Genomic DNA, 14,681 nt, shown 5'->3' with positions numbered 1-14,681 from the left:
GTAGAAATTAATGCCAAGAAAGAAGGAGAACCAAGTTGTCAGTAGTGTTCTTTATTTCTTTATGTCTCAACTTTGTTATAAAAATGATAAACTCAAGTTGGCAGTTACATGAATTGAAATTGACAGGGAAACTCTTGAGTATAAACCAAACCTGCTCTTCCATTAGTGTTTATCGCATGCCTGTTTTTTCACCATGCAGATTTAGCCCACTTCTTTCTTTGAGTCCGGACAAGGATAAAAGAGAGATTTTATGCCAAAATATACAGGGCAGTGAGTTAGTGCCTTTTTTAAAAAATCTTTGATTCTCTAGAATTCTTTGCCCTCTTGCATATTAAAAAAAAAAAAAAAAAAAAAAAAGGCATGGGCTTCCACACTTTTGGAGATTATCTTGTGCAGAAATTCAGAGCAATTGAAGGATAAAAATATTGTTATATGTGAAATTCTGAACCTGAATTTAAGTTGAAGATTAGAGCAATTAGTCTAGGTATCAAAGATGGTTTAGTGTTTTCAGATGACTGAAGCATATGATCTTTTCATGCTGTTATGTTTTCACATAGCTCATCTGAAAACAGCAAACAAATAGAAAATAAGAGAGAATGATTTCTCGCATCTCATCTGCCAGCAGCACCACATGAAGGACAGTTGCCTCAGGATCCCTTTGGTCTTCATAATGACCTTGTTGATGCCCCGCTTTCCCCTCTGCCATTATAACCTCAGTCTTCTCCCACGCTCCTTTCCTTGCATTTGACCCCCCTTCAGGTGCTCCCCACTTGCCCCCTCCGCTTCGCTGCAGGACACACAAAATAATAATTTTGAAGTAGTGTGAATGTTAAATCCTAGAAGAACAACGACACTGTAAATGAACAGTGAAGAAAACATAGTTAATGAGAAAGCAAACTTTCCATAAAATGAGATCCATCTGGTTGTTTCAATATACAACTGCATTTGAACAGATTAGTGACTACAGCTATGACTATGCTAATGCAGTATGGAAAAGAACTAAAAAGAAACTAATTTCCTAGGAAACATGTAATCACCGAAGTTGACTCTCGACTCTCTTACTTCCAAATGGACCTGCTGAATGTATTACCAGATGTAATTATGACTATTCAAAAGATTATTCTGAAATTAAATTTATCTCTGCAAATGTACCTTACTGAAGAAGACTGCATCGTAGATAGAAATATTAGGTTGGAATTCCCCTGATGGAAGTAGAGCTAAGCCTTACTGAATCCTACTGGTTTGCCAACCAGCATGTTACTGCTTGTTCAGACCATTTTCCCCATCAGTGATCATCATCTGAGATCTGCTTAGAAGGTTAAGAAATCGTCATCCTTCCTCTTGCCCCTCCTTTGGCCAGTTGCAGAAGAATGTTTATGAATAACAAAGAATTCAGTCTAAATTAAGCACTCGTCTTTATAGAGTATTTATAAGCTTGCCTAAATGTATTTCATTTACAATTGGCTATCAACAGAGGTTTGTGGGAATTAGAGGTTTTCAAATCCACAATGTCAGCAGTTTGTTGCTCTCCCTTTTTTCCTGTTAAAAAAAAAAAAAAAAAAAATGGACCTAATTGAAAGACCACATAAACCAAGAGGAGAATTCCTATCAATCAGCTTCAAGGAGTTTTGAATAAAATTTCATATGCCATGGTATTTGGAAACTTTTTATCAGAATAAATTCAATTGAAAGTTTACGAAAGTTACGCTCTGAAAGCTGGATGATGTAAAATAAGTTTGGTCTCATAGGAGCTCCTGTAGATAATTGGCAATGTTAGAAAAAAACTGAACAAGGACAACAAAAATCCCACTGATATTAGTTGATGTGGTTTTGTTTCCATTTCTCCTTATGGTAGCAATATTGGAATAAATTTGCTACAATATCTGCTTTTAATTAAAATCACAGCAATGTAATGTATGCAGCTCAGGGTACCTAGACTAGAGGAGCTGCTGTGAGCAAGTCCAGATAGTAAAATCCCCATAGGATCATTGATTTCAGTGTGAACCACAAGTCACAAGATCAGTTTAAAATCACTGGAAGATGTTTCTCATACTCCATATTGGGTCATTGGACTTTTTACCATAAAATCACATTTTCTTTTGGTAATTTCCCATTCTCTTCTGATTCATCTCCTGCCACATTTCTCATCAAGTGAGCAGAGTTCACTGATTCAGTCAGGGTTTTCCACGGCAGCAGCTTTATCAGCTCCGTGGGTGACTCAGCGTAACCCATGATGTTCAGTAGTTCAGCAGGGAAAGAAATGACTGATTCGCAGTCTATCCAAGCAGTTAACTCTGCTGGCTATTAGGACTGAAGAAGAGTTGAGAAATTCCTTTGAAATATTTTGCAATATTAGTTTCTTCTTTTTTTTCTAAAGTTCTTTGTTACTTGCCCATAAGCTACCTTCATACACATTTATTAAAGGAAAAAATGATCCATCCAGTGTGCATAACGCTGACATTTATGAAGAATGCACTGTTGCCATTTTGAACAACAGAGCTCATGCACACAACTGCGACTTTGCCATCTCCATTTTAATTTTCTCTGTAGAAAACTGTTCCGTGCTGTAAAAACAGTTCTGAACATGATGTGATTAACCTCAGGGTGCCCCATCCCCTCATCTCAGAGCCCACCTTGTGCATGGCCTGTGCTTTCTATTCATGTTCAACCATCTGATTTCCATATCATCCCGCTCACCCTCACAAGCTGCTATTAGCATAACAGAGCCTTGGTGTGACATTGATTGAAGCCAGCGCTTGCTGAATGCAGTATCAAAGCATAATTTGCCAGAAATCAAATCTAATTTACTGTGTACTGTATTTAAATTTCTCAAAAAAAAGAGAAATGTTTCAATAGAAGTGCACTAGGTCTGTAGTTTTAATTGTTCTTTTTTATTATTTTTGTCTAGTCCCCTAGAATCCAAACAATACATTCCCTTTCAGAGCTACTGTCATTGACTTTCAAATGTCAATTAAACAAGAGTTTTTCCACTCTGTTTATTCCAATCCAGTTAATGTTACATCTGAAACAATGAAGGGTAATGGTTTGATAGGCACAACACTTGGATTGCTCCTTCGTAACAGTTTCTGCAACAGATTTTTCTATTTTCATTAATGTTTAGATTGAACTAAGCATCAAACTAGTACATAACTTTTACAGCTGAAGCCTTTTAAGCCTTCTATTATTTCCATTACCTTACCTTTTAAAAATATGTTTTTAAAAACTATGTGTTTTCAGAGACACAATGCAAACTTACTTTCATTAGGTTTTGTCCGTGGTTCTAATGATGCTGGGCTTTGAGCAAGTCAACAACCCCATGCCCTTCTTCCTTCCGTTGGGCCGTCTCAGAGCACCATCTGCTTAACCCTTCCCAGTTCACCAGGAATGTCTTAGGCACTGCTCTGTGAGCTTGGGCATAATCAAGGGGATGGGGGCCTGGCACCTCATAGCAGAGAGATGAAGTTCTTGTGGCCACGCATACTGGAGCATATACGTAGGACTCTGTTACACAGTTCCTGTCAAATGCAGATATAACACCTGAAGAGACTGGAGATTTTCTGTTCTCTCTCCTCTGCCTGAGGTTGCTATTGATTGTGTATTAATATCCTGGTCAGTGAACATCTGTGGCTAAGCAGCAAGTGCTGAACTAATTCAGTGACCTTTATTAAGTGGGTGGTCAGGACTGCAGAGGTACCTTAGGGTAAGATCTGCCTGGAGGAATTTTCATTTTCTAATCCACAGCTAAAGGGCCCCTCTCTCTCTTTCTTTCTCTCCTTATGTAGTTGAATGAAGGAGTGTGTGCGTGGTGTTCTCACTAGTGCCCATAGTGACTGTATCTGGGTGTGCCAGGTAAAACAAGGCGAGGCAGAAATAAGTAACATGGCTACAGTTCAGCCTTTGGGGAATAATTTAGGCCAAGTTGAGATCTCAGAATACATGGAGCAACACTTAGGCCCCTATAGAAGCCTCAGAATGGATGTCTGCAAATGCTGTGGGAGCAGGAGCCCGTTACCTGTGTCCCTTGGAGACGTTAACGCCTGCTGAGGCCCTTGGAAGAGCTGGAAACTTCTGTCTCCAAAGAGGCCAAATCTGTGCTCAGGAATACAAGACAGAAAGATGATTATTTTTATTGTCTTCACTCTCCACCTTCTAAATCAGCAGCTAGTCTTGCCATCCAGATGCTTTATAATTCTCCACTTAGAGTGCATTATATCAGGGCAATTCAGCTTGTGCTCTTTAGACTCCTGGTGGTGTGTAAAGCCTCAGGAAATAGCTGCAAAGTGTGGTTCAGAGCATCAAATCTGCATACATTTCTATGCAGTTGGCAGATCTGTGTCTGTGCCTGTCAGCAGGTGTAATCGGAAGCTGGGGCTTGATTGCTTTTCGTACCTAATTAAACAGTTTGTAATTATAATGGTGAAAATACAGTTTTCTAAAACACTTAAATTTTGTTTACCTGAAAGCTTAGTAGTTCTTAAACCATCCCTCTCCCCAACTACCACAACAATAGTGGAGTAGAAGAAAACCAATGAACCAGTGTGTCTTCTTCCCTCCTCAACCTGCTCTCAAAAATTAGTCGGTCTTTTGAAAAACAGAAAAAAAAACAAACAAAAGAAAAACATTTGTAAATACTGCTTATGTTGTTAGGGTATGTCATACACTATAAATCCAATTCCAGTAAACTCCAGCTCTGAAACAAGTTTGGAGGGTTGCTTTTGGAGGGACTTGCTTTATCACGTGCTCGATAGAACTCTGATGTCAAGTTGTTGGCTTTTCTCTATAATCATCCACCAGTACTTCTTCCCATTTCCTTCTGCATATTAATTCATTTCCTCTCTTTTCCTGCTCCCATCCACTGGCTCTATTGACTGCCTATTTTCCGTCAATGCTCCTAGACAAATCACAACACACCTCTCTCTTTGAAACTGCTCAACTCTGACTGTGCTCCCTGATCCCCCATGTTTAGATACTGTTAACACTATCTACTTGAAAACCTAGGCAGTCCTTGTTCTTCTTTCTGATTTTAACGGTACTTTTTCCATTTTTCTTTTCTTTGTCTCCTCCTGATCTCCTGGAAATCCTGTTCCTCCCTATTCATTCCTCCCTGTTGCCCACTTACTCTTCACCTCTTGCTTCTTTCTAGTCTTCCAACAAACTGACACCTAGATATTCCTACTTCTTGTTGCTTTGACATCCTTTTCTCAGTAAATCCTCTTTCTCACTCCCTTCTTGCTCACTCACTTTGAACTCTGCCTTGAGCTTCTACCCTTCGATTCAGATCTTCCCCTACTTTCTCAATCATTTTTGAAAATCTAGAGAGGAAGACTGGAAAAGGAAGTCTGTATATTCTGATTCATATACTGCAGCTAGCAGAAAAGGCTGTGCTGACTCCCTCATAACAATAAGCTCTGTGAGTGCAGAAGGTGTAGGGATGCCTGTCCTGTCCGGATGACTCTTAAGGAGAAGTTAGCAGTCACTCAGAGTCTGCATCGTACAGGTCTGACTGCTCTTCCTTCATATTTATTGTCGTCAGAGTATACGCCAATATGTGTCTGTAAGGCTTTCTTTCATTTTTTTTCAGCTGGGGAGATCATATATTGATATCGCTGCTTTTTTTGTTGTTGCTGTTGCTGTTGCTGTTGTTCTTGTTTATATATTTTTTCTGTCTGTCCTAATTAGCATATCTGGTGTTATGTCCTCTGGCACAAAATAAATCTACATAATGTTGTCTCATTCCTTCAGTATTCTTCATCTCCCACTTGAAAAATATTCTAAATTTACACCATGTTTTTTTCTTGCGTTGTAGCTCCCCCACAGTTTGTGGTGAGACCACGAGACCAGATTGTAGCCCAGGGTCGAACTGTGACTTTTCCTTGTGAAACTAAAGGAAATCCCCAACCAGCTGTTTTTTGGCAAAAAGAGGGAAGCCAGGTAAGTTATAAGCACCTTTCGAGCCTTTCGAGCCTTTCAGCCTTTCAAGCGTTTCTAAATAATTAGTTGTGTTAAAAAGTTTAGGAAAGTTATCTGTATTATCTTTCATATTTTTTTTCATCTTTCATGGGGATCTTGTCATTTAAATTGTCCTATCCTCTACAAACATTTTATTGCCTTTTTTTCCCCCCTTTTTTTTAAATGTTAACGCTGTGAAGAACTCAAAGCCATTTAAGTTACTGCAACTTGTGCTAGATGCTGTATAAATGTATAGAGACCAATGCATGTATCTCAAAGAGTTTTGTTTCTGGAGCATCCAAAAACAGGTGGATGAAATGAACATGGAAAGGTATGGCTCAATTTTTAACTAATCAGAGTCAGTAATTACAATTCACAACCTGTCTAGACATGATCAAAGAGTTACACGTCTAGCAAACTGATTTGCATTGGCAGATTCTCACAGTGCATACAAATATAGGTGTTGAAGGCACAGCTGGTTTCTTCTTACTCTCCACATGCAGTTAGTTCATGCAAGTATATCACTTGTCATTTGGACCTTGCAAACTCTACTCTATATTCTCTTTTGCACCTGTTCTCTATTCAGAGCAGCAGAGATTAGTAGGGAAAGTTGGGTGTCCAGTGGCAGAGCTTTCACAGCTCTCTCATGAAGCCTGGCATGGCTCTTTATCTCTAGTGCCTGCTGTTGTCCTTTGGATCCATGAGTCTTTCAGAGCTCTGTGCTGCTTTTTCCTATTTGGTCATATATGAGTAAGCTCAAGCACCCACACTGTGCTGCACAGTACAGAGATGTTTTGTGGTCTCATCTGGAAATCTTCGATGTAGCAGGTTAAAAAGTGAGACAAGAACTGAACCTCAGATCTCCCCTTTTGCCCCACCTGCTTGTGCTTCAACTCATCATCAAGTCAGCTAACGGGCTACAGTGTGCCCTTCATACCCATCTGTGAGCACTGAGGACTTGATCCTGAACTCAAGTCTACCTTAATGCACTCAAGTCTACCTTAATGCACTCATGCACTCAGAAGGAGCTATCTTGGAGTCCTTAGGGGTAAGAACAAAGGTTCAGTTACAGACCAAGACTGACAATATTTTGTGCTCCGTTGCATTGCCCCTTACAAAGATACAAGGCTATTATTGTAGGATGCTAAGCTTAGTCTTTGATGAGTTTCTTTGATGAGTTATGCAGAGAACTTCCAATTCCATGCATCACATACTGGAAAAACACAAAACTCTGAGTCTGGCTAAGGTAAAAATTGTTCCAAAGGGAGACTAGCATGTGTAATTTGAAGTAGGAACCAGTGATGTGCTAGCAAACATTTCAAAAACGCTCCTTGTAGAGGACTTCAATAGCATGGCAATGTTTATGTAAAGTGAGCTTATAGTGTCACACTTGAATCTAATAAAGTAGACATCCATCATGTTGTAATAAAGAGAAGGACTTCTAATTAAAGTAGGACATCATTTGCAGGATTAAAGTCATTTAGCGTAATTGAAAAGTGTTAATACTCTATTTTATCCTCTTCCATTGGTATCACTTCAAGGGTAAAAACATTTTAAGGTGAAAATGCATCTTGTGTCTTTAATTGAATGTTATTACCTACTGATTGTACCACGTTGATGCTGTTTAATTACAAACCTGGAAAATTAATTACCATATTGAGAACCAGATCCCTGAGGATTAGAATGCTCTTTTTTGGCAAATAAATGCAACATAAAAATTGATACCTACATTGTTTATAATCAAACCTTGAAACATAGCTCAAAGTGATTCATTATACCCACATGTTATTCTTAATTGAGTATCAGTGAAGTAACAGAGGTCAATGTTGCTATCCACAATAAAAAAACTTCCCAGATTTTGAATGATTCCCCATTGAATGGCTAATTTCTACATGGCATATTTCATCCTCAGAGTCAAGAGGATGATATTTTGGCCACACTTAAGCACTGTCCACTGAGCTTGAGGCACATTTTACCTTTTTTTGTGCCTGGCCACAGGTTGTTGCGTGGGCTGGATGGTAACAGGCACTCTCAGCTCCTGCTAGGGAAGCTATGCTGCAAGCTATTTCTGCCCAGAGAGGTTGTGGAGTTTCCTTCTCTGAAGATCTTCAAAACCTGCCCAGCTGTGACCCTGTGCCAGATGTCCCTGTCCCTGTCTCTGGGTGTCCCTGCTGGAGCAGGGCGGTTGGACTAGATGATCTTGAGGGGCCCCTTCCAACCTCAACCATCCTGTGATTGTGTGACTTAAAATGCTTGCTTCTCTTCTTCCTCTCGAGGAACCACTCGCAGTGCCACCCTTAGTGTTCAGCATAGTGCCACGTAGCTCTGTGAGCCGGCGACGGCACGACGTTTTTCATCCTGGGTCTGTTTCCACATCCTGCATTCCTGAGCACAAGCAGCTGAAAGGGAGGGAAGCAGTTCCCCCCCCGAGTCAGCTTTGTGCTGACTTGTGCACAAACAGCTGGTCCGTTGTGTTTGGTGGCCTCTTCCCCTGAGGCTGGCAGCCGCACGCCAGGGAAACGCACCGGGGCCCCAAGTACGGAAACCTTAAACGCTCGGGGTTAACATCTCCTCTGAGATAAATCTAGAAGGAGGTGGCGTCGTGCCATGGCTCCTCTCTTTGCAGCCCAGCAGGCCACCATTGTGCTTGGATAAGCAAACCAGGGAAATTGTAAAGACCTTAAAATAGTAGGGTCTGCTGTTAGGACAAGTCACAAGTCACAAGCTGGTCCTTGAAAGGGGGAGTCGGGAGACCCATCAACTCCTACTGAAGCTCCTACTGTGGAAAGCGGCCACTAGGACTCCTTAAGATCAGACTGGCCTGTGCTGAAGATTAAAAACAGGATAGATTCTTCTTTTTAATACAGGTATTAGTAGGATCTCTACCTTTTCCTTCTGAAAAATCCGGGATGTGTTCCTTGACTGTCTTCTACATTGTGTTTCCTTTTACCATTTCTGTAATGAGCAATGAATGAAGTATGCCTCATCAAAATGATCTGCTTTCTCATAAAATTTCACTAAGTTTTCAGAATTCCTCCGTTCAATAGGTGTTTGCGCAGGCAGATGTTTTTATGCAAGTTTCAAGGCAATCCAGAAAACAGAGCAATTTTGGGGAGACCCAGTTAGCACCATAGCCTGAAAATGTTTCAGAACTTGCACACTTTTGTATTGAATCTAACATGTTTACTGGGTGCATATTGATTTTTGAGGAAAAATTTGCATTGGAAAATAATATTGAACTTTGATATGAAACGGGAGGAAGAGACTCACCCTAGGGTATTGCATTAGCCTAGCAGGTTAATACAATTATGAGAAGATCTGGAGTAGTCTCTGATTTAAAGCATCTCTCTCACACACTTTTTTTTTTTCCCCAAAAAAAATTAGGCGTTGAAAGTATCATTTTCGCTTCAAAGTGGAATTTTTTTGAAATGCAAGCTTACTGGTTCCCAATCCCAAAGCATTTTCTGTAATTCAGAAATATAAATGCTGTATTACTTTTTCTCTAAATTTTCTCTCCCTCTCAAAAGAGGCAGATCTTTTTAGCCCTCATCCGCAAACTTTAAAGTTGGTGGGTGTCCTTATTAGAAAGTAAAGCAAAACAATGCAGAGCTGCAGTAAAGACTGAAAGCTTATGCTAGCATGGGATCAGTGTTTGTGGATATTCCTGATACAAATAATTGTATTTTTATAGAGGCTTGTTCAATCAACAGTATGCTTAAGCCAGACCCAATTTTTCTGAAATTTACCAGTTCAGTACTGCCCTTTAATCTGCCTTCCCTGTTCCCCTTCCAGCCTCCTCAGGCAGCTCTACCAACCTCTCTACACACGTTGCCTCCCTCTTCCTGCTCTTTTTTCACATCAAGGGCTTTGCCGGGTGGCATAACTTCTCCCTTTAAAGTATAGCGCTCACCTCTAAAACTTCTTCAGTCCCTGCCTGTGTTACTGATTCATTCAGTCCTTGATCATGTTCGATGACCACTGCATCCATTCTAGTTATTCTTATTGACATCTTTCTTTTCTCCAGTCCAGCCCAAAGGCAAAAGCTAATCTCCCTGTTCTGTGTTAACTATGATGCCTTACCCTACATGAAATTATTTTTCTCTGTGATGATTTCCACGTCAGATTTATACCCCTTCTCTTCCCCTCAAGGCTCCATTCTGCTTTTCTCATTTGGTGTATCTCAGTTTTAATTTCCTGCTACTCCTCCTTTAAGCTCTCATGTTCTGCCAACTCCTCCTGCTTTATGACCTGTTTGTGTCATCCTCCTAGGTTTGCTCACATGCCTTGCATTTACTTTCTTTATTTGGCCCAGAATCATATTCACTGCCAAACAATAGCCCTCAAGTCTCCAGAATTCAATTCTTCCTAGTAGTTATCTAATGTTTACTTTGTTATTAGATCCTCCTGGTTTGACAGCCAACTAAGTATATTATTAAATTCAGAGTGAAGATAAATGTGAAACATGTACAGATCACTCAAGTGTGATTGTTGGAAAATTTCTCCTTGCATAAGGTCCCCAGCCAGCATACAGCCTTGTCTGCTGGCAAAGTGCTGCTGGTAATTTAAACCACAAGTTGCCCCAGGAAGGAAAGTGAAGTTTGTGTGTTCATAAATTTGTAAACCTGCTCGCATTTTCTCTTTGCACTTAAATATAGTGCTTTTAAAGAAAAATCATTGTATCTTTAGCTGAGGGAAAAGCGGCTTATATGTTCTGCATTGATGTGGGTTGAATTGTCTTTGCAGAATCTACTCTTCCCCAACCAGCCTCTTCAACCCAGCAGTAGGTACTCAGTGTCACCGACAGGAGACCTCACCATTTCCAACATTCAGCGGTCTGATGCGGGCTACTACATTTGTCAAGCACTGACAGTTGCTGGAAGCATCTTAGCGAAGGCTCAGCTGGAGGTTACTGATGGTGAGATATGGAAACTTCTATTGTTTTGGGGGGATTTTTCCTGTCAAAAGCAAAATAGTTAAAGACATTGTAAATACAAACACATGAGATCATGTAATTCCTACAGCTAAACACACAAGTTTGTTCAGACGATACAATGAAAATGGTTCTCATTACACAGTTCTCCGTCGTATGAAAGAGGCATCAAATTCGGATTTCCCTTTTGCATTCTGTCTGATGCTCAGTTCACTAGAGCAAAGATGATGCTGCAGAAACATATTGTGAAGAATGAATAGCTTTGTGATTAAAACAATGAAATGGGCTGCAGAAGAACTAGGCTCAATTCCCATCTCAGCTCCAGTCATCAGTTTTACCTTAGGCAGCTAATCTGGGATGTGTCCTTGGTTTGAGTAAATCAGCACAGTTCCCTTGAACTCACTGGAGTTTTGTTAATTTAGAACAGCTACAATATGTAGCCCTTTACTCCCTGGGTGAGTAAGTCACAAGGATATTTTCCTACCTCAGAAGTGTTCTTTTAAAGAATTTCTTAATAACCTTAGGTGTGAGAAGAACTCTATAAATACATAGGTAGAAAAGAGTTGACAGGAGAGGAAGGAAAGGAACAGCACTGCATGATCTGAACTGATGCTTTCCATTTCAGAATTTTGGTTTTGAAAATCATTGTACATTCCTGCGTGCCTTACTCCATATATAAACATGAAGGCTCTTCCCATTCCGGGAATCTTTTTGATATCCTATTTCCATCATATCTGTGACAGAAGAGGTTTACATTCTTTAATATTAGTAAGGAAAATAAGAGAGTTTCTTTTATACTAGGAGATCATGGCATTCCTGGGCATCATTATTCCCTATCTTAACTGACTCATTAAATATCTCTTGACAGACTTTGATGAATTTTTACCATTAAAACTGTTGTTATATGCAGAGGTCTACTATTACTGTTCCCTTAGAGACCTGCCTGCACCATGAAAGTTTGAAAAGATGTCTAATTCTGAATAATCTGCCTTTTCACAAGAGCATATTCATCACAAGTGACAGGTAGAGAGGTTCAGGCACATGTTATAGAGGTTTGAGCATTAATTTGATGCCTTTCCTTTGTTTTCTAAAAGCTGTCTATATTTTTATGACAAGGGGAGATAATTTCTGCCTTATCCTTGCATCTTTACAAGCACATTGCATTTCCATAGAGTAGTTTTTAGGAGATGAAAGGCTAACCTTCTTTCTGCAATCACTTTAAGTCTTTCCTTTTTCTCTCTTTGACAAAATGCTGCATTTTCATTCAATTCACATTTAAATGTAGATTAAAAGGTCATTTAAAATTAATGGGAAGGCAGTATTTTTTAATATCTGTCCATAGCACTGCCTGATGCAGTGCCGGGACTGTGATTGGAATAAACAGAATGCACAAATATTGGCCGAGAGGACACTGAGCTGTTAATGGTTGCACCTGCTGATGCTGTGCAGATTTACTGCAGCAGGGGCCGAAAGGGGCAAATCAGGTTCAAGGATATCAGTGATGAGAAATTTTTCCTTTTGATGGACGAGGTCTGCGGTCCATCTCTATCTATTTGTATATGTGGAAAATAAATAAATAAATAAATAAATAAATAAAAATGACTTCTTCAGAATTTTCAGCAGTTTATTTAACAAGTCAACAGCAAGCTCATAAAGGTTTCCCTGCTAAAGTGCAAACTCAACCATGATTGCTTCTGCTTAAAGGCACTGTGCCTTCTGCATTCCTGAAGAGGGCATTAGTTGTCGGCGCTCCTGCTCGGGGAGGGAAAGGGCTGCGTTCTTAAAACGCTTCCCTGAGCCTCCTGTCAGCACGATCACTGTGAAATTAGGCAAGGTTGCTTTATAGAAAGGCCATTTCATCCTTAAGTCACCTTGAGGTGAGGTCGAAAGAAAAGGGCCATAACCATATTGTGGGACTGACTGTGGGATTATACAACTAAATGTAACGTTGGGTCGCAGGTATATTTTGATTGCTTTCACTTAGGAAGTTGACCATAAATATCTAAAGACTCTGTTTGTGTGGATGCTGAGCAGAAATTATAGAAAGTAATGATTTTTATCAGTAGGGAAATTTAATCTCGTGGTTTTAAAAATATGATAAAAAATAAATGCTGCACATGCTGGCCATATACTTAAGCATCAGTATTCTAGTTTTTGGCTGGTGATTTCAGTTTTACTTCATAGCCCAGAATTTTTCTGTTTGGTTAATGATTTAATAATAGTGGCGAGCCATCTTCTTCATTTTGAATACATTTTTGTTTGATCCAGAGTAATTTAAATCCAATTGAAGTTCCAATACAGAATGAAAACATATGTCATGTGCAGAAAAACAAGTGCTTAATTATACCATATATAGCAGGGTTTCAGTTGTTACATTTTTGCACTTACAAGTCTTTACTGGAAATATTTTTAACTCGAGTGCTCACATGAGAAGAGATTACTAGCTGTGATGATATGTGCTGAGTTGAGTGATAATTTTGCTGATTATGGACTGTACTGAGAGCCTTCAGTGAATTTGAAATTCAAATCTTGTATTTTCTTTAAAGACTATCATATAAGCCACAGTCTAGTGCACATCTGGAAAACCAAAATCATTTTAAAAATTGAGACAATCTTAGTGATTCTTTCCAAAACAAAAGTAAATGACAGGTCGTGCAAATATCCTAAAAGACTCCATCTAACCGTGCCTGTGTGTGTGGTAAAAAGATAAATCCTGTTTGCTATAAAATTATAATAATTTACTATTAGTAATTTATTCAATAAATTTATCCACCACGCACAGAACATTCGGCAGAAGATCCTGTGGTTCGAAGTTTGTGGGTTGTGTCTCATTTTCCCTGTTTGCCAGGGAAATTGACAGGAAAACTTTGAAAATACTGATTTTTTGACAGTACCAAAATAAAGTTAAGACTTAATTTTGTTATTTTCTTTTTTTTTTTTTAGTTTCACATTGCAATTTGACCAAATTTTACCCAACTTTAAAGATGGCTTCCGTAGGCCCAAATTGCATTTGTGGCAAATAATAAAATGTTCATTAATTAAGATAATTTATTCCACTGTTACAATCCATTCCGTTGTTCAGCTGCATTTTATTACAAAAGGCATGAGATAATGTTTCAGTTATCAGAATGTGTAAATATATTGTTGCTTGCAGATAGGTCCAAAAATAGTGAAATTCATTTTATAATTGACTTTTCTTTAACTTTGCAAATATAATTTGGTCACACAAAATGCTCCTTTAGCAGAAATACAGAAGTTTTTGTGCTAAGATAAAGCAATGTAAAATTTAAATTAAAAAAATGAAACATTGTAAAAGAAATTAAAACTGCCCCCAACTTTTTTTTGTGGATATTTTTCACTATTTTTCTGTCCTGCAGAATGCTTGTGCCATACATACATATTTCTAAAGCTCTGGTCAAGTTTTGCTTCCTTAATCATGATGAGACCTATGCAGTAGGCATACAAGAGAGTGTGCACACATTTTAGAGAAGATTTACAAGTCCTAGCTGTGAAAACAGTGCAGTTGTTCACAGATCACTGGAAACCCTAAGTGTTCATTTAACCTTTAGCCTTAGTGTCATGGAAACCTGTAGTAGTCTTTCACCCATAACACCCTTGAAAATGAAGATTCCTTCTGGCCAGGAGACTTTCAATTACTTTATTGATCAAAGCTATTTAGAGGATTATGAGCTCCTCATTTGGGCTTTAAAAAAACTAATTAGATGCCAAAGGACAATATCTGTGGTGCAGTAGGCTTTAAAAATACCTTCACTGCCACACATATTAGTTGCATCAAGTAACT

At 39.1% G+C, this 14,681-nt stretch overlaps 1 protein-coding gene across 1 annotated transcript in view; it reads left to right on the top strand.

Annotated features, from left to right (window-relative positions):
• ROBO2 (roundabout guidance receptor 2) overlaps positions 1–14,681 on the top strand; it is a 415,201-nt gene that overhangs the window by 309,319 nt on the left and 91,201 nt on the right. The window contains exons 7-8 of the mRNA XM_088539329.1: positions 5,807–5,931; positions 10,693–10,864. Coding sequence (XP_088395455.1) covers positions 5,807–5,931; positions 10,693–10,864 — 297 coding nt within the window. The remainder of the gene's footprint in view (positions 1–5,806; positions 5,932–10,692; positions 10,865–14,681) is intronic.

Source organism: Tinamus guttatus, unplaced genomic scaffold (assembly GCF_059628265.1).
Source record: "Tinamus guttatus ecotype Peru unplaced genomic scaffold, ASM5962826v1 Tinamus_guttatus_pri_ptg001602l, whole genome shotgun sequence".
NCBI classification, from domain to species: Eukaryota; Metazoa; Chordata; class Aves; order Tinamiformes; family Tinamidae; genus Tinamus; species Tinamus guttatus.
This window is presented reverse-complemented; position numbering and strand designations above follow the sequence as displayed.